General features: G+C 49.6%; 1 protein-coding gene across 1 annotated transcript in view; it reads right to left on the bottom strand.

Annotated features, from left to right (window-relative positions):
* Nucleotides 1–9,711, bottom strand: part of BEAN1 (brain expressed associated with NEDD4 1) — a 30,599-nt gene extending 20,888 nt beyond the window's left edge. Inside the window, exons 1-2 of the mRNA XM_036897921.2 lie at nucleotides 9,573–9,711; nucleotides 4,245–4,351 (exon numbers count right to left, since the gene is read on the bottom strand). Coding sequence (XP_036753816.2) covers nucleotides 4,245–4,269 — 25 coding nt within the window. The 5' untranslated portion in view covers nucleotides 4,270–4,351; nucleotides 9,573–9,711. The remainder of the gene's footprint in view (nucleotides 1–4,244; nucleotides 4,352–9,572) is intronic.
* Between the last annotated feature and the right edge of the window lie 9,543 nt (nucleotides 9,712–19,254).

Genomic DNA, 19,254 nt, shown 5'->3' with positions numbered 1-19,254 from the left:
GTTCCATCACCTGACTTCCTTGTCCTCAAATGCTTCTGTTTGTTGATCGCTAAGTCTCTACAGAGGTAACCGTTACAGTGGGCAGAGCAGAAAACAGTGGTACCTGGTCCAAACTCCAAATTCATCTCCAGAGTCCCCACCTGTCTCCATCTTCCCTGCTCCAGTACTAAACACTTTGGTAATAGGTATGTAGGGAGAGGGTGGTCAAAAGGACAAGACTTTCAAGTTTCTTGAGCATCTTCTCAGTGCCTATGCCAAGCCAGATTCTCCTTATGGCATGTTAAATCTGAGCACCAAACCAAAGACTGATATGACTATTTCCATTTTATAGATGAACAAATTGAGGTCTCTAAATGTTAAGTAGTTTTTTCCAGATCACACAGCTGGCAAGTCTCAGTGCCTGGCTGTCCGTGAAGTCAAGCACTGTCTACCACCTCACATGGACTCTGAGGGAGACCTAAACCCGCCCAGAGGCTCCACTAGGCTGTGATTCCTGCCAGCCTGTGTGAGGTCTGTGGGCTTAGCAGAGACAAGCCCCACCTGACATCCTTTGTGAATTAGTGGACGTTAATGTCCACTCTCCCTTCTGCTTTGCCATGGGGCTCAGTCTCCCCTGGGATCCCAAGGCCCCTTCTCCCTGAGATCCATCCCGCAAAGTCAGAGGAGACAGGCCACCTCCGTGTCACAGGGAGCTCTATGGAGCTGCCATCTGCCAGTGGCAGAGAAGAGGTTGTGGAGCATCTGTTCTTGGAATCTGGGTCCTGGGGAAATCCTGGGCTGCGCTGCCCAGCTAGGGCCAGATGGAGAAAGCTCCCACGCCTGCAGCCTTCTTGCAGTGCCAGGCTGGGCCGCCCTCTCTCTCACTCGGTGCTTGAGGCTGGAGAACAGCTCACAAGTCCGGCACTCGCAGGCAGAAGACCGACTTTCCTCTCTCAGCCACGGAGCCAAAACCCTCTGGGCTTTCCTGGGTCAGACGTTCCCCTACCTTCCTTTCCCTCTTCTTGTCTCCTCCCTTGGCCCTAAGTCTTCTCACCTGCTAACTGGGGTGGTGTGTGGGCCCTGGGGTCTGCTGGGGTGGTCTATCAGGGGGCCCAAGATGGGCTGAAACACCTGGAAGGTAAGATGGGGTTGGGGGACATTGGGGCGTGGGCAGTGCCTGGGAGGAGTTGGCCCAGCCTGGTCTCATTCTCGTCTGCTGACCCCTGAGAGGCTGACGGATGTCCCGCTTCACCCAGCATCTGTAGTGGGGGCTGGACAGACCGATGGCAGCCTCCCTGCTCTGTGCTGTATCGTCCACGTTCTCTCTCTCTCTCCCTGACCTCCTGGGCTCTTGACTCCCAGGAGCGGGGCCTCGCTTGGGAGACGGGGGACTTATTTTTCCTTCTGGCGACTTCTTCTCATCCTCCTCAGTCAGTCAGGGTAGTGTGTGGAAACCTGAACTGGAACAAGCTGTGTCTCCTACCCAAGTTTTCCCGGTTTTAATGGGCTCTGGTGTCTTCACATATTCCAAGCAAGGTGATTCTGTGAGCTAAGAAAGCTAAAGCAATGCCCTGTTAGGTGTCTACATTCACAGAGCAGGAAAGGTGTTAAAAAAAGAGGGTGTGTGTCCATGTCAGGGCCCTCCTGTGACTTTCGGGTCCGTTCCTCGTCGTGTTCCCGTGTCTGGTGTTTTCAGGATGGGGCTCCTGTGGTTCCGCGTCCCTTCCAGGACTGTGCGCAAGTCTCTGGTCTGTGAGCTGAGGAGGCCGCCCAGAGGCACTCACTTCATCTCAATTTGCTTATTTGTCCAGTTGTTCAACAAACATTTACTAAGGCAGTTATTTCCAGGTTGGCTCTGAAGAGGGAGCCCAGATAGGGGCAAGTCAGAATGGCAATTTGTGGACCCTTTTCGGAAACCCCAGGGTCTCCTCGGGCAGTTGGCAGTGATGAGTATGCAGAAGGGAACTGAAGGTCGCACCCAGATTCTGACCTGCGGGACTGAGTCAGTGGTGCCCTAAACTAATACAGCAAAACCAAGCAAAGTCGGCTTGGAGGGCAAGACGAAGAGTGCAGTTTGGGACACGCTGAATTTGAGGGGCAGGGGCGGGGGCTGCCCAGGGGAGACAGGCAGCAGAAGGTGGAGTGCAGGCAGAAACGGGGTTGGGAGAGAGCCCTGGAAGCAGCCGGTCGAGAGCCTGCAGCGCTTGGAGTGAGAAGCCCATGGGTGGGGTTGCAGCCCTGGGGGCCCTAGTATCCCAGGGCAGGTGCAGGAAGAGCACTGCTGAAGGAGGTCATGAATGGCCAGAGGGGCTGGAGGGCTCAGAGTGAAGGAACCCTAAGGAGAAGTCGTCAGGAAAGTTGAAATGACCGATATGGTCAGAGGCAGCTGAGAACTGGATTTATTGACATAGATGTCAACGGGGTGTGGGGTGGGGATGTAGAAGCCAGACTGGAGCTGGCTGGGGCCACTGAAAGTGGGGACAGTGAACACTTCTTGGACAAGTTCAGAGAAAAAGGCATCAGACTGGACAATGTGAGGGGAAGAATCCATCAGGGAAGGAGAGATGATAGAGAAGGGGTGGGCCACACAACCCCACAGCACCCAGATGGCCACTGCTTGGGACCCTTTTCTCTAAATGAAATCTGAGCAAACTCCAACCTGCATACAGATAGAAGCAGAGCTGCTCTGGCTGAAGCAGTGGGTTGTAGAGAGTCCAGGGTTATGCCAGCCTGCACTCCCCTCACCTTCTATGTCACTTCACAGCAGGCCTGAGCTCCTGAAACCCACTGGCCTCAGGCTACCCCTTAGTTTTAGAGATGTGGACTGGTTGGCCAAAGCCACAGAGAGAATCTAGTGGCAGAATCAGGAGCATCTACTTCTCCCCAACCCACTGCTTCCAGCTTCTTATCCAGAGCATATGACTATGCATTTGTTCATACAACAAACATTTATTGAGTGCCTGCTGCATGCCAGGTGCCAGGCCCAAAGTGGGAGGGGCTAATGCAGAAATAAACAGCTCAGAAGATTGATGGCCACACCCTGGAATCCTTAGGAGGTGGATACGCAGAGGTCTGTTCTGTGCTGGGCCTCTGTTAGTGCAGATGGGCAGGGCTCTGGAGGGCCTGGCTTGACTCCAGAAGGTTCTGGAAAGCCTTCCACACTCAGCAGTAGTCCAGCCTTGCCCTTTACCAGCCTTCTCTATTCCTAGTGGCTTGTGGGGGTGAGGACATGACTATCCTAGACCTCTGTGGTGCTGGTGTTTGTGGGCCCCAATGTGCCCCTAAATGGCAGCCTTGTCACCTGGCCTGTGCCTTGGGCTTTGATTTCCTGATTATGCTACAACAGCTGCAGTAACAACAGTAACAATAACTTACTGAGTTTAAACTATCTGTCAGAAATTATCTTACCAGCTCTTGACCTGTGTCCTCCTTGAGTACCCATGGTAGCACCAGGCTGGGCTCCTGTACCCCCTGAATGCCACTCTTTGGACAATGACCCCCACTGTCACTTTACTCCCTGAGGCATACCTGGTGATGATCCCACCCAGCATGCATTGGGTGAAGGCAGGGCTGGTGGGGACTAAGGGAGTAAGTCAAACGGGGTTGTGCCCTTGAACCCCAGGGGTACACCTGCTAAGACCATTGCCTGAGCTCATGGGTACCAGGGAGCCATGAGAGGAATGTTGTATGCAAAATAATCTAATGGCTTAATTAGATGAAATGAATTAGTAAATGAGGGGCTTCAAGGTGGCGATGCTGCAGGAAGGGTTTCCTTAGGACAGAGAATTTCAAGGAGTATGGTCTATGGAACGTCAGTCGAGTGAGACATTTCTTGTGATCAGTTAAATTTGGGAAGTCCATGGCTCTCTATTTCCTATGGGAGCCTCAAACATACATCACCACATTAAAGACTCTGAAAAGTCCTGTGATAGCAAAACCTACCTAACTTGTCTCACCCAGCATTTCCCACACACTCATTTAAGCCGTGGATTTTGCTTCTTAAAGTAACACCATTATTAACATCCCTTGGAGGAACCCCAACTCACACTTTGGAAAGTGCTCACATAGAGGGATTTGCAAAAGTGAGACTTGCAAATATCAGGGGTCTTCTGTGTTGCTATCCCCATTGCTGTCATATCACATCAGCCCCTGATCAGACCCCTGGAACTCTGGGCAAACATCCTAGAGCCATTCTTTGCATCCTTGACTCCACGCTCTGCCTTCACCTGGCCCAAGCGGTGGAAGGATGTAGGGAGGAGACTTACAGGGGCAGGGGCGTTTGAAGGACATGTAATCCTTGGAGCAGAACAGCGGAGCCAGCCTGCCCACGTGCACAGCTCTGACTTCTCGCAAGGAAGGACCCTCCGCTCACCTGCAGAGACACAAACAGGCAGGTGATGGGGGCGCCCATTTGGCACCCACTGACCCTGCAGGCTGGGTGCTCATGTATCCTGGGCTGTCAAGCTTTGGGAAGAGGATGGTGACTTTGAGAGATGTGCCCAGTTTTGGCAGGGGCCTGTGGGAGCTCTGGGCTGCAGAGTATGGGAGTCTGGAGACAGGGGTAGGGCAGATGAATGCTGGGATCTTAGTAGTGGGTAAATGGGAGAATCTCTCTTATGGGTGGACCCTCGTGCAGGAATAAGAGATGCCCCAGAGTTCTCCTGTGTCATGAACATGTGAGATCCCACTGCCTCGGAGAATTGCAATGGACCATGGCATGCCAAGCATCTTACAACTTTTGGGGCTGCAAGGACCCTTAAAGACCAGTCCAATGCCCTCACTTCACAGAAGGGGAAACTGACCTGGAAAGGGCAAAAGGCTAGTTCAAGACCCCACAGCTGTTTTGGAAGGGTGTTCAGAGTTGCCTACCTTAAACCATATTATTATTACTATTATGCCAACAACTTTAAGAGGGGGACACTCTTTCCATTCTCATTCTGTAAATAAGGAAGTTGAGTCTCAGAGAGGTTATATAGCTTGTCTAAGGCCACATGGCTTCTAATTACAGGCTGGGACTAGAACCCAGGTCTGTTTGATTCCAAAGCCCACACTGTCAGCCAGCACACTTCCTTGGAAGGCACCTAATAAAGGCCTAGAGAATGAAAATGTCTCTTCGCCAACCCTCCAGCCCTCAGTATGAACTTGGTGTAATTCCTGGACGTCTGTACAGCAAGGGAGCACCAGGTCATTCTAACACCCATTTGTGATGGAGGAAACACTTTCAAAAAGTAACCCAGCCTCCCATGCTACTAAAGATCCCATGCTACTAAAAACTGCTTCAGTATCTCCTGAGCCCCGAGTGACACAAGGCTGTGTGAACAGCTGGGAGATATAATAGTTATTTCCTAGGGAGTATGTGCACTTGACTTGAGAAACCAAACTGTACCTTTGGGAGTTGCTGAGCAGGGACCATGGATGAAGAGCCCAGTGGGCTTTTGCAGGGGAAAGCTGGCAGCCATGAGCCAGTGTGCCCTCTGGAACTCACTGAGGGCTGGGCACTGAGGGATATTTTTTAAAATGTGGAAAACTCTAGAACAAAACCTTGGCCTGATGCTGACACATCACTTCCGTGGTGTTGAGGCTACCTTTTAATGACGTTCTATTTCCTGAGGGGGACACTCATGTAAGGTGTTGAGATGCTCCCCCAGATCATTCATGACTGCGAAGCTGACAATTCCCTGGGTTGTGTAACTCAATCAGCATTTCACACACACACCCTCCTGCTGCATTCTCCCAGCATCCCAGCTTGCATCGGTTTATTCAGATATTTACAGGGTGTCCCACAAAACTCTTTGGAAAACAGAGGAGAGGCTTTCGGGATTCTAAAACGGGATTTTCAACCTGTTTCCTCTTCCAGCTTCCCTCCCCCACTTGAGGATTCCAGCGTAAGGAAAACCATCTCTTGGTGGCATCAGACCTTCTCCTTGGGTGGAGCTTCTCTTGGAGTCACCAAGACAAAGGAGCTGGATGTCAAGTGTCCACGTAAGCAAGTGCCCACCCTGGTAGCCCCATTTGTGACCAGAGCGGCTCTGAGGATTTAGTGATGTGGTAGTGGATGGATGGGTCTGACACGGATGGGCTGAGCGTATGGTTTGCTGCGATTGGAGTTCTGGCGCAGGGGCTGAGGGGGTGGGGGGGCACTCCCGGGTCACGTCTCCTGCTGCCCGCCTCTCGGAGCCCAGCATCTGAGGCGAGGCGCGTTCCTGCCTGTGACTCATCCGCGACTCGATTGTCTGGCTAGCAACTGGAGGGCGGGCTGGCGGGCGGGCAGTGGTACGCCAGGCTTTGAAGTGGATTCAGTGGTATTATGCAACGCCATATCATTCCACTCCGCTTCGTGTCCTCACTCCCGGAATACCTCCACCCTGCGGCCCGCTGCGTTACTCAGAACTGGGCAGATGCGTGTGTGGTTAAGTGCAGCGGCCATGCGCTGCGGGCTGCTGGCAGGCAGAGTCTGGCGCGGCGCATGCGCGGTAGGCGCATCGGGAGGTTCAGCCTCAGCGCAGCAGACAGCGGACTGCCAGGGGCTGCAGGCGTGGGCTGGCCTGTAGAACAGGCCACTTGATGCCGTGATGTTTACCTGCTCAACCACGTGCTATCTGCTTAATGGATCTCAAAACAAATCCCCGTTTTAGAGATGACGACACTGAGATCCAGAGAAATGGAAGGGGGCCAGGTGCGGTAGTGAGCTCGCTGGCCTTTGGAGGATTCTAAGCGGGGGGTAGTGACGTGATCTGCTTTCATCCTTTTGGTGCAGAGGGCGGACCAGGTGTGGGAGGCAGCAGGCTGTGGCAGGAGATGTCTAAATGAAGGCAATAGTTAGGAAGAAAAGGCGGGAGACTGCTCATTGGTTAAACAATTTTCAAGGGAAATTGAGGCTCTGAAAGGTAAATCTCCTCCCAGAATCACATGCTGTAAACCCAGGCAGTCTAACTCCAAGAAGTCACGCTCCCAGCCACAACACTGCTCTTGTGCTCACTTGCCTAGGGGCTCCAGAAGTCTCCAAGTGATCTCCCTTTAGGAGACTGAGTGCAGATTGACACCTTCCTGCCTCTCACCTTGTGCTCTGAGCACTTCCAGGACAAAGGCTTCAGGACATGCGTCTCTGAGTGTTTCTGATTATTCCCAAAGACTGAAGATAATTCCCATAACCCCATCATATTCCTGATGGGCTGTGTTCCAAATATATGTGAACCAGGAGACACAAACCTCCTAATTAGTCTCTGATTAACTCCTTTGGGAAGAAGAGGTGTGAGGATTATGGAAGATGCAGGGATGTGTCACCTCAGTGGGTGAATGCAGGAGGGGCTGGAGTGGGCTACAGAGGAAGAGGTGAGAGGGGTTTCTGTGTAGGAGGAGCTCAAGGAGGCAGCCAGTTCTCACCAGGTCCCCACCAGGCAACATGTGGACCCGCTCCCGTTCTGGGCAGCTGGGCCACAGGTGGCCAGGACTAACATGGGTGTCTGCAGTCTAGACCTTTGTTTTCCTCCCAACAGTGCTCCAAGCCACCTACATTCTCCATATGCCACCCCCAACGACCCCAGCATCCTCTCTGAGGCCCCCAGCCTCTCCTGCTCTGCTCTGGGTCTGAGCCCCCAGCAGAACAGACTGGGTAGATCTCTTCCTAGGGATCTTCCAGCTCTGAAGTTCTAACCTCTCAGTCAGCTTTCTGGAGGTTCAGCACTTCTGGTGCTTCGTGGCTCAGTGTCCTGGATGAACACACCATGGTCAGCATGGAATTAGGGTTGGGACTTCCCACTCTCTTGTCTCTGGTAGACACCTGCTGCTTTCACTGCCTGTCTGAACCTTCACAACTGGAATGCCCAAGCCACCTGACAGCCTGATTGCTCCTCCCCATTCCCCCAAATCCTGGCATGGAGGGAGTTGTGCAGTATTCCCTTCACAAAATGTGAGTAATATGTGGGAAGCCCTCTACTGGGGCAACAGACATCAGCCAAGGGCAAAAGGGAATACAATCTGTCAGATACAGTCTTTTCCAACCTGGATGGGGATGGTAGGGTTGGCAGAGGAGAGCTGGGCTGGGAGAGGCCAAGTAGGAGGGAATGTCTGAGAAAGAGTAGGCCCTGAGAAGAGAGTCTTGCATTGCAATTAGATATCAACAATGCCTTGGGAGATTGAAAGGCCTTTTTGAAGGGTGTTGTGTGTGTGTGTGTGTGGTAGTGGGGGAGGTGCCAAGTCCCCACATCCCAGGAGAACTCACTCTGCCTCAACATGTACTGGTGCTGGACACTTCATAAAGTAACACCTGTAGCCAATCTGAATTGAGTGCTGGCTGTCTGCCAAGAACCATAGTAGGCTCCCCACGTGCACCGTCTCATTTAATCCTTGTAGCTCACCTTCCCCGTGTTTCAGATGGGGAAGCTGAGGCTCAAGAGAGGTTAAATGTCTTGTCTAAGGTCACACAGCCAGGAAATTTGCCAAGACCATCCTCTGGTTTCAAAGCCCTTAAACATTCTGCTCATAACTGAATGTTGCCTACTTGTCAGCAGGGGAAACTGAGGCCCAGGGAGGTGAAGTCACTTCTTTAGTAAAGCAATCGGGATGTTTGGGAGTCCAAGGGACATCCTCAAGGCAAGTGCCTGTGGGACTGCGTGGATCAGGACCAAGGACCAAATTCGTAGAGCACATGCCTCTCACACCTGTCACTTGTGTCTTCCCCTTACTGGCGTGGGTCTGGCCACCCACGCTGGCACCCGGGTGGGATCAGGCAGGAGGGCAGCCCTGGTTCCTCGCGCACCAACCTCCAGACCGCGGAGCCCGGTGCGGAGAGAGGAAGGGCTGCGCGAGTCAGCCGGGGGTTGGGGGGGGACATTACCCAGCTTCCAAGGGCGCTTGGGGAGAGGCGGCAGTGCCGCTTGGCGCTGCGAAGCCAGCTAAAGCAGCTGCCTCGTTCTCAGCCTGGGGTCCCACTTGACCGCGCAAGGGAAAGTCTGCTCCAGAGCGGGAGAAGGCGGTAGGGACGCCCCTCTCCCACCTTTGGTGCTGAGCTAGGCCAGCAGGGCAGGCACGGAAGCTGGGGCATGGCCCGGATGACCCGCCTGTCGGAGGGTCAAACTTCCTAGCTCAAAAGTGGGGGTTGAGTTCTAGCTTCAAACTCCAAAAGAGCCCGTTTTCTCTTCCACCGTGGTCCAAAGTGCGTCCTACTTCGCCCTTCTTGGATAGGTTGTTTAGGGATCCCCGAAACCGAGGGCGCGCGGCCGGAGAGACTGTCTTATGCCCCCACACACGCGGTGGATGCTCCTCTGGGACTCGACTCAGGCAAGAATCCGGGAAACCTCCCGTTCCCCGCGGCCCGAGGGCGTGCTCAGGAGCAGCCCTTGCCTCCACCCGCCCCGGCGGCCCGCCCGGGGGCGCAGGGGCAGAGACAGGGGTCTGTGGGAGTCCGAGGATTCTGCTGGGAGCGCGTTGCGGTTCCACTCCAGACCGTGCGTCCGCCCTCCCGGCGCGCCCAGGCTTCGCGCCCAGCGCCCCGGAGTGTGTGCGTGCCCCGGGGCCCCTGCAGAGCGCGGGGGAGGGGGCCGGGACCCCCTCCCCGCCCCCCCCAGCACCGCCCCCGACCCCACGCCCCTTACTCGGCTTGGCTGCCTCGCTCCGCGCGGCGCGCTGCAGTGCCGGCTCCAGCTCCAGCTCCGGCTCCGGCTGCGGCTCCAGCTCGGGCTCCCGCTCCGGCTCCGGCTCCGGCTCCCACTCCGCTTCCCGCTCGGATGCCGCTGCGCTCGGGCTCGGGCGTCGCGGGGGGCGCGCCGCTCTGCCTCGGCCTGCTCTTCGCGGAGGGGCGGGGCGGGGCGGGGCGGGGCTGCGCCGAGCGGACCTGGTGCCCGCGATCCCGGGCTCAGGAGGCGGCGGCTTCCCGGGTCCGGCCCCGGCCCTGCCCTGCCCAGCTGCAGCCGCGCGCCGCCGCCCACGCCACGGCCGCCCACTCCGCCCCCCTAGGCGGCGGCGCGCCTTCCGGGCCTTAGCAGCGCTGCGCCGCGGCTCCCGGGCCTCAACAGTGCAGGGCCACCGCCTGGGTCATTCCTGAGATGAGGGGACGAGGGAGAGGAGGAGGGCCGAGCCGCACCCCTCTGCGCACGGCCAGCCCGACACCCACACAGAGGCAGGCCGGGCGGGCACCACGAAGAAGCCGAGAGATGCAGAGAGGCCAGCGAGCCAGTCGGACGTGTGAGCAGGACAGACAGGCGTGTATAGGGAATGACATACAGACAAGTGGCAGCAAAGAAGGACAGACTCAGACATGTGCAGAGAAGTCCAAAAGATATGTGCAGGGAAGGACAGACAGGTTGGCAAGAGGCAAGGCTGCGCACTTCGGCAGGGGCTCCCTGTCTCGGCTACTGGAGGGGCAGATGAGCCTGGCAGGGCCTTCTGCTCCCCAGTTGCTGGCAGGTGAGTGCTGGGGTGTGCCCGGATGTCAGCTAGGCCACGCTGAAGCTGTCCTCTCCTGAGCCACCAGCAGGCCTTTCTTTTCACCCCTGGTTCCACCCTGTGCCCTCTGTACACCTCTCCCTCCAAACCTTGGGCACAGAGTTCGGCCCCAGCAGATGCATGCCTTTCTCAACAGGACGCCTGCTCAGCGGAGGCTCGGGCATCTGGACCTGCTTGGTCTGCACCCTACTTTGGAGCCTCGGGCAAGGCATCCTCCAGGCCTTCCAGTCTCCAATAGAGTAAAACTCCTGTTTATTGCATCCCTGCTAGGTTGGGGTGCTCTCCAATTATTTGTGTCTCTCGTACATAACTCGGGGCTCCCACGAGGGAGACTGTTGGAAGCCTGAACAGTTTGCACTCTGAATTTGATGAATGAATTGATGGGATATTTTGTTGATAACTCTCCCCTAACCCCCATTTTGTTGATGGCGGCTAGGAAGTGGTTCTGAAAAATAAAACATGATGACATCTGCACATTTTGAGGAGAAAATGGGGAAGCACAAGAGCCATGGGGATTGTGTAGACGAGAAGGCAGGCAGCCACTGGCACTGTAGGGAGGGTGGGGGCAGTGCAGGCCCTGGTGGGGAAAACAAAGGCACTCCATTCTAGCTCGGCCAGCCACCGTATCTTGGGCTTCCTTGCGTGGAGGCAGAGGACCAGCACGGTCTGGGGCCTCAGTGAGTGAGGACACATCCCAGCCTCCTTTGGTAACTGTTTATTCTGGGCTTTGCCTCCTGTGCTGCCTTCCTCATAGTCCCTAGACTATGTGTGAAGGAGTGGGACCGTGGCTGGGTTGTTCTAGCTCCATCTGAGGCTGTCATGGCATATGTGCTCTGGGGGAGATGGGGCCAGAATACAGGGAAACATCTCTCAGAGTCCTAAGAAAGGGGACCTGGGAGGCCCCTTGTCCAATCCCATGCATTTATTTTATGAATGAACAAATAAAGGACTAGAGAAAGGAGGGGACAGACCAGGGCCAGAGAGGTAGCACTGGAGGTCCTAAGATTCCCAGGCACAGCCTCCAGCACAACCCTGCTAAGGATGACTTCGATCTCCCTGACAGACACCTGCCAAGCCTTGCAGGATGGATATTCTGGTTGGTAGTGGTTTTACTGTAGCAGACTATGTGTATGTGTGTTTTGTCAGGGTGGCTTACTTTGAGTAAGTCCTATGGAAGGCTCCAGCCTAAAGAGTTTATTCCCCTCCATCCTCCATTTGAGCATCATTGGTCTGGCCAATTTGGCTTGTTCTTCACACTGGAACCCAGAACTGGTTTCCACTGGGCCTTAGTGGCATGGGGTTATAGGGGAGTTATCGGATTATGTCAATTTGTCTATCTGTCCATCCACAAATACATATTAGTGGAGGACACTGGGAAACATCTGAAGGCAAAAGAACATAAAAACTCATTCCACAAATACATATTAGTGGAGGACGGGAAACATCTGAAGGCAAAAAAACATAAAAACTCATTACTTAATATTAAGGTTTCTTTTTTCTCATTCTAATTGCATAACTCTGTAAGTGTCCTTCAATGGAGTGAGCTTGCTGACTAATCTCTTCTCTCCTACGTCACAGTTTTAATGGCTGCCTAGCACTGCACCAGATGGTTGTACTATATTTTATTTAGCCAATCCTCTATTGCTGGGCATTTAGCTTGCATCCAGTTTTTCTCACTTACAGACAACACTGCAATGAACATCCTCATGGGTAAATTTGTGCATGTCTGTGATTATTCTTTATTTCGATGGGTAGGTCCACATATTTTTGAGGCTTTCTTCTGTATTGGGCCAGACTTGCAGGAGTGGCATCTCCTGGGCACCAAGGAAGCATAATGGTGTTTAGTGTCTGCTTGGCGAAAGGTCGGGCAGGAAGGTGGAGGGAGGAGTCTATGGGAAGTCCAGCAGTGCCATCTTAGCACAGTGAAGTGCCCTGGGAGTTCTTGAGTCCAGGCTGTGGGAACTTGCCCCAGCATGTGCTCTCTATGACCCTGTCACTCACAGGGGATGGTCAACTTATCAATTCTATTGTTGGGAATCTTCTGATACTAAGAGTGAAGGAGGGGAGAGGAAGGGCCATCAGGATGGTCAAACCATTGAGTGAGATATCTATCTAAAAAACCCAGCAGGCCTTTCAGAAAGTGTACCTCTTGCTAGTGTATCTCTTATACAGAATTATGTCAAAAGCATATTCCAGGCTTGAATATGACACAAAGCGCCTGGTTCTCCAGTTACTATGACTTTAGGGCTGGGAAGCACACCATGCTCTAAAAAGGGAAGCTGGTGAAGGAGGAAAACCTGTCCCACCAGCTTTTCAAAGAGTTTTCCTCTCTCCTCTGAGTTTGCTGAAGGTCCTCTTGAATGTGTCTTGGTGGTGTTAAGAGCAGATGGAGGAAGAAGCCTTAGTTTGTGTTCACTGGGGTCAGGGAGCTCAGAGGTGGTGCTGAAGTACGGGAGGAAGCTCATGGGGTGGGAAATATCTGTAAAACTTGAAGCAGCTCCTGGAGCTGCTGAGAGCTTGGGGTGTTTCTGTGCTTTCACCCCACTTTGCAGATGAGGCGACTGAGACCCTCCAAATTTAACTGACTTTTCAGAGATGCACAACTGGTTAAACTGCACCAGGTAAGTTGAAACACTTTAAAATAGGCAAAAAGATTACCAAGTGTCCTTTGAATTGAATACTTAGGTGTTATCTCACAGATGATTATCTGTTTCTATAGGAGTTTGTGTCTTTCCTGGTGTCTGAGCGATGTTATTCTTTAAGCTGTAGAAAGCGGATTGTAGTGAGAAGTCTTACTGTTGAGATGCAAATGAACATCACCTGGTGAGGTCAGTTGACATCTTGGGGGTGGGCTGAAAGCTATACATGTGGTTGCACTTTGGATTTGCCTTTGAAATTGTGTGTAGCATTTTATTGGTTCCCTCATTAATTAATGTGTTGAAGTCTTTGACATGTGTTTGTTTTATACTTGTATAGCATTCATGATTTTATCCTTTAAAAAAGCGTGTCCTTTAAGCTTGGGATTGTATCCAGATGGGTCTTAACACCAGAGCTTTGTCTTTAATTGGAGGCATCAGGGTCTTGGGCCCATGGAGAGAAATTAGTATGGGCTGAATCAGTTCTAGAGGGCTTTCTGGAAGAAGGGGGCTTTGAGAGGTGGAAAAAGATTCAGAGGGGGAGACCTGAAGGTAGACGGCTTTCCAGGACAGAGATCAGGGCCTGGGGTCAAGAAGCCGTATGGAGGTGGGTGAAGACACCTGACTGAATGAAGGATGGGCTCTGGGCACCAGGTGCCAGATGGGGGATGGAGGTGAGGCTCCGGATAAAGGAGGCTACACCTGATGCTTAGGGAGTGGGAGCCATCATAGGCTCTTGTGGGAGGAAGGGACTTAATGAAATGGCTACCTTAAGAATGCTGGCCCTGGGTCCCTAAGCTCTTCTGGGGATTTAATAATCCCTGACCACTCTGTGTTCTGAAGGGGCTAGAGCAGGCTGCCACTCTCTGTTACTCCTTAGGAGGGAAGCTGCCCTTCCAGGGCCCTGAGAGCAGTCTCATCTCCAGGTGCTGAAGAACTTATTTCTGGACCTGCCTGAAGATGTGTGTTTAGTGTAGAGCTTATTTCAGGGTGGACTGGCTGAGGGGTGAGCAGGAAGTACATACACATCTTTCTGCTGCTGCTCCCAGCTCGTGATGTCCTCATAGGGACTAGACCCTCTGTGACCCACACTACATACACTATTTAATTCCATCCTCCAGTGTCCTGTGGAGGGGAGACAATATTTTCTGTTTTTTCATGTGCAGCAAGGAGGTTTATCAAGGTCAAGTAACTTGCTCAAAGTCACATAGCTAATTAGGGGCAGAATCCAGATGTGCACCCAAGACTGCGTGACCGAAAAACAAGTAAAGCCAAAATAAACATAGTCTCTCCTTTGTGGGGCTCACTGTGAGGAGGGGGATAGATATTAATCATGGAGTCACAGAGATAGATATAAAGTTGCAATGATGGAACATGCCACGGTTTTAGAGTGTTGTAAGTGGTCTGATCTTGTCAGGGGATGGGATGAGGCAGGAGAAATGGGTAGGGCCCAGGATTTCTTTCGATCCTAAGAGCAATGGAAGGCATTAAAATGTTTTGAACAATATTTTGGAGGAGTGGTGGTGGCATAATCAGACCTGCATTTTTAAATTTAATTAATTAATTAATTTTTATTTTGGTATTATTAATATACAATTACATGAGCAGTGTTGTGGTTTCTAGATTCTCCCCATTATCAAGTCCCCACCCCGTACCCCATTACAGTCACTGTCCATCAGCGTAGTAAGATGCTAGAGAGTCACTACTTGTCTTCTCTGTGCTATACTGCCTTCCCCGTGCCACCCCCAGTAATGCTCCTTATTCCCCTTCTTCCTCTCTTCCTACCCACCTCCCCACCCTAGTCCCTTTCCCTTTGGTAACTGTTAGTCCATTCTTGGGTTCTGTGAATCTGTTGCTGTTTTGTTCTTTCAGTTTTTGCTTTGTTCTTATGCTCCACAGATGAGTGAAATCATTTGGTCTTGTGTTTCTCCCCCTGGCTTATTTCACTGAGCATAATACCCTCTAGCTCCATCCATGTTGTTGCAAATGGTAAGATTTGTTTTCTTCTTATGGCTGAATAATATTTCATTATGTATATGTACCACATCTTCTTTATCCAGTCATCTACTAATGGACTTAGGTTGTTTCCATTTCTTGGCTATTGTAAATAGTGCTGTGATAAACATAGGGGTGCATATGTCTATTTTAAACTGGGCTGCTGCATTCTTAGGGTAAATTCCTAGGAGTGGAATTCCTGGGTCAAATGGTATTTCTATTTTTAGTTTTTGAGGAACCTCTATACAGCTTTCCAAAATGGTTGAACTAGTTTACATTCCCACCAGCAGTGTAGGAGGGTTCCCCTTTCTCTGCATCCTTGCCAGCATTTATTGTTCCTATTCTTTTCTGTGTTGGACATCCTAACTGGTGTGAGGTGATATCTCATTGTTGTTTTAATTTGCATTTCCCTGATAATTTGCATCTCCCTGTTGTGGAGCATCTTTTCATGTGCCTGTTGGCCATCTGAATTTCTTCTTTGGAGAATTGTCTGTTCATATCCTCTCCATTTTTTTTATTTTTTATTTTTTTACTGAAGGGTAGTTGACACACAGTATTACATTAGTTTCAGGTGTACAACACAGTGATTCAACATTTATATACATGATAATTCTAGGTACCAGCTATCACCATACCAAGTTGTTACAATATTTTGACTATATTCCTTATGCTATACATTACATCCCGGTTACTTATTTATTTTACAATTGGAAGTGCGTATATATATATATATATATATATATATATATGTGTGTGTGTGTGTGTGTGTGTGTATATATATATTTTGTGAGGGCATCGCTCATATTTATTGATCAAATGGTTGTTGACAACAATAAAATTCTGTATAGGGGGGTCAATGCTCAATGCACAATCATTAATCCACCCCAAGCCTAATTATTGTCAGTCTCCAATCTTTTGAAGCTTAACGAACAAGTTCTTACATGGAGAACAAATTCTTACATAGTGAATAAGTTACATAGTGAACAGTAGTACAAGGGCAGTCATCACAGAAGCTTTCGGTTTTGCTCATGCATTATGAACTATAAACAGTCAGTTCAAATATGAATATTCATTTGATTTTTATACTTGATTTATATGTGGATACCACATTTCTCTCTTTATTATTATTATTTTTAATAAAATGCTGAAGTGGTAGGTAGATACAAGATAAAGGTAGAAAACATAGTTTAGTGTTGTAAGAGAGCAAATGTAGATGATCAGGTGTGTGCCTGTAGACTATGTGTTAATCCAAGCTAGACCAGGGCAATAAAACATCCACGTATGCAGAAGATTTCTCTCAGAACAGGGGGGGTGAGGTTCTAAGCCTCACCTCTGTTGATCCCCAATTTCTCACCTGATGGCCCCCCTGCGACTGTGCCTGTCTTAGGTTGTTCCTCCCTTGAGGAATCTTACCTGTCTCTGGCTAACCAGTCATCTTCCGGGGCCATACAGGGAAATGTAAAGTTGGTAAGTGAGAGAGAAGCCTTATTGTTTGAAATGGTTAGCTTTTTATTTCTTTACATATTTATGCCCTGTAGCTTCTATGCCCAGCATTTGTCTTGAGGTATCTTTACCACTTGGAAGAATTAGGATACTCGGTAAATTCGATATATGGCACGAATTCTATTTAAGGGTTGTATTTAGGAAGGAAGAAGAAAAGCTATAGAAGTAGCAGGTGGAAGAAAACATGGGAAGATTGATTATTTCTTTGACATATCTTCTTGTAGAGTAACTTCAGCATGTATAGGTTTTAAGCTACTACTTAAATTGCGCACACACATTAACATAATAGGAGTACAGTTACGTAACCAAAGCATACCTGTAATTACCAGCCATCTCCAGTGAAACCAAGAAAACCAGTTAGGCACCTTAGGCATTTGTGAAAACTTATCTATGATATGGTAGATATTGTCCAGCTGAACTTGAACTGTCTGAGAGAATTCAGATAAATTAAAACAACCCATTCCTGGGGACTGTTCACATCCCATATGTTCTTTTAACAGTAAATAGTCTGTAGTTGTAAGATTTTGGAGTGCTACAATTTGCACTTCTCCTAATTCTTGGTTGAGTTCCAACCATATAGATCCAGTCAAATTTGTTGTTTTACTGTATGCACAGGCCAGCTTAGATATCTCCTTCCTCATTCCCATGGCAAGTCCAGGAACTGGTGGGATGAGTGCATCTACAGCTGTAGCAGTGCGTGGATCTTTGTTGGGGTTTTTTTGATGATCATCTTCTGGCATGAGTCTTCCAGAGAGTGCTGATGTTGGAAGTTCTTTTTCAAATCGTATCTTAGTTCATTTTTGGGGTAGCCAAATTAGGCTTTGATCCTCTGTATAAACACAAACAGACCCTTTGCCTACACTTTTATATGCCCTTTATATCATTGTGTTGAGCTCATTGGAGGTCACCACACAGGAACTGCTTCTTTTTTTTTTTTTAATTAACCTACACTTACATGACGAATACTTTGTTTACTAGGCTTACCCCTATACCAGGTCCCCCCTATATACCCCTTTACAGTCACTGTTCATCAGCATAGCAAAATGTTGTAGAATCAGTACTTGTCTTCTCTGTGTTGTACAACCCTCCCCTTTCTCCCACCCCCCTATGGATGCTAATCTTAATACCCCCCTTTTTCTCCCCACCATTACCCCTCCCTACCCACCCATCCTCCCCAGTCCCTTTCCCTTTGGTACCTGTTAGTCCATTCTTGAGTTCTGTGATTCTGCTGCTGTTTTGTTCCTTCAGTTTTCCCTTTGTTCTTGTACTCCACAGATGAGTGAGATCATTTGGTATTTCTCTTTCTCCACTTGGCTTGTTTCACTGAGCATAATACCCTCCAGCTCCATCCATGTTGCTGCAAATGGTAGGATTTGCCCTTTTCTTATGGCTGAGTAGTATTCCATTGTGTATATGTACCACATCTTCTTTATCCATTCATCTATCGATGGACATTTAGGTTGCTTCCAATTCTTGGCTATTGTAAATAGTGCTGTGATAAACATAGGGGTGCATTGGTCTTTCTCAAACTTGATTGCTGCATTCTTAGGGTAAATTCCTAGGAGTGCAATTCCTGGGTCAAATGGTAAGTCTGTTTTGAGCATTTTGATGTACCTCCATACTGCTTTCCACAATGGTTGAACTAATTTACATTCCCACCAGCAGTGTAGGGTTCCCCTTTCTCCACAGCTTCGCCTACCTATGCCCATTTTTTAATAGGGTTATTTGCTTTTTGGGTGTTGAGGCTTATGAGTTCTTTATATATTTTGCATGTTAACCCCTTGTCAGATATGTCATTTACAAATATATTCTCCCATACGTAGGATGCCTTTTTGTTCTGCTGATAGTGTCCTTTGCTGTACAGGAGCTTTTTAGCATGATGCAGTCCCATTTGTTCATTTTTAATTTGTTTCCCTTGCCTGAGGAGATGTGTTCAGGAAAAAGTTGCTCATGTTTATATTCAAGAGATTTTTGCCTTTGTTTTATTCTAAGAATTTTATTGTTTCATGACTTATATTCAGGTCTTTGATCCATTTTTGAGTTTACTTTTGTGTATGGGGTTAGACAATAATCCAGTGTCATTCTCTTACATGTAGCTGTCCAGTTTTGCCAACACCACCTGTTGAAGAGGCTGTCATTTCTCCATTGTATATCCATGGCTCCTTTATCATATATTAATTGACCATATATGCTTGGGTTTATATCTGAGCTCTCCAATCTGTTCCATTGGTCTATGGGTCTGTTCTTGTGCCAGTACCAAATTGTCTTGATTACTGTGGCTTTGTAGTAGGGCTTGAAGTCAGGGAGCATAATTCTCCCCACTTTAGTCTTCCTTCTCAGGATTGCTTTGGCTATTCGGAGTCTTTTGTGACTCCATATGAATTTTAGAACTATTTGCTCTAGTTTGTTGAAGAATGCTGTTGGTATTTTGATAGGCATTGCATTGAATCTGTAGATTGCTTTAGGCAGGATGGCCATTTTGACAATATTAATTCTTCCCATCCATGAGCATAAGATGTGTTTCCATTTATTGGTATCTTCTTTAATTTCTCTGAAGAGTGTCTTGTAGTTTTCAGAGTATAGGTCTTTCACTTCTTTGGTTAGGTTTCATCGTAGTATTTTATTCTTTTAGATGCAATTGTGAATGGAACTGTTTCCCTGATTTCTCTTTCTGCTAGTTCATCATTAGTGTATAGGA

Source organism: Manis pentadactyla, chromosome 15, assembly GCF_030020395.1.
Source record: "Manis pentadactyla isolate mManPen7 chromosome 15, mManPen7.hap1, whole genome shotgun sequence".
NCBI classification, from domain to species: domain Eukaryota; kingdom Metazoa; phylum Chordata; class Mammalia; order Pholidota; family Manidae; genus Manis; species Manis pentadactyla.
The sequence above is the reverse complement of the archived record's forward strand: the minus strand, read 5'-3'. Positions and strand labels throughout refer to the sequence as shown.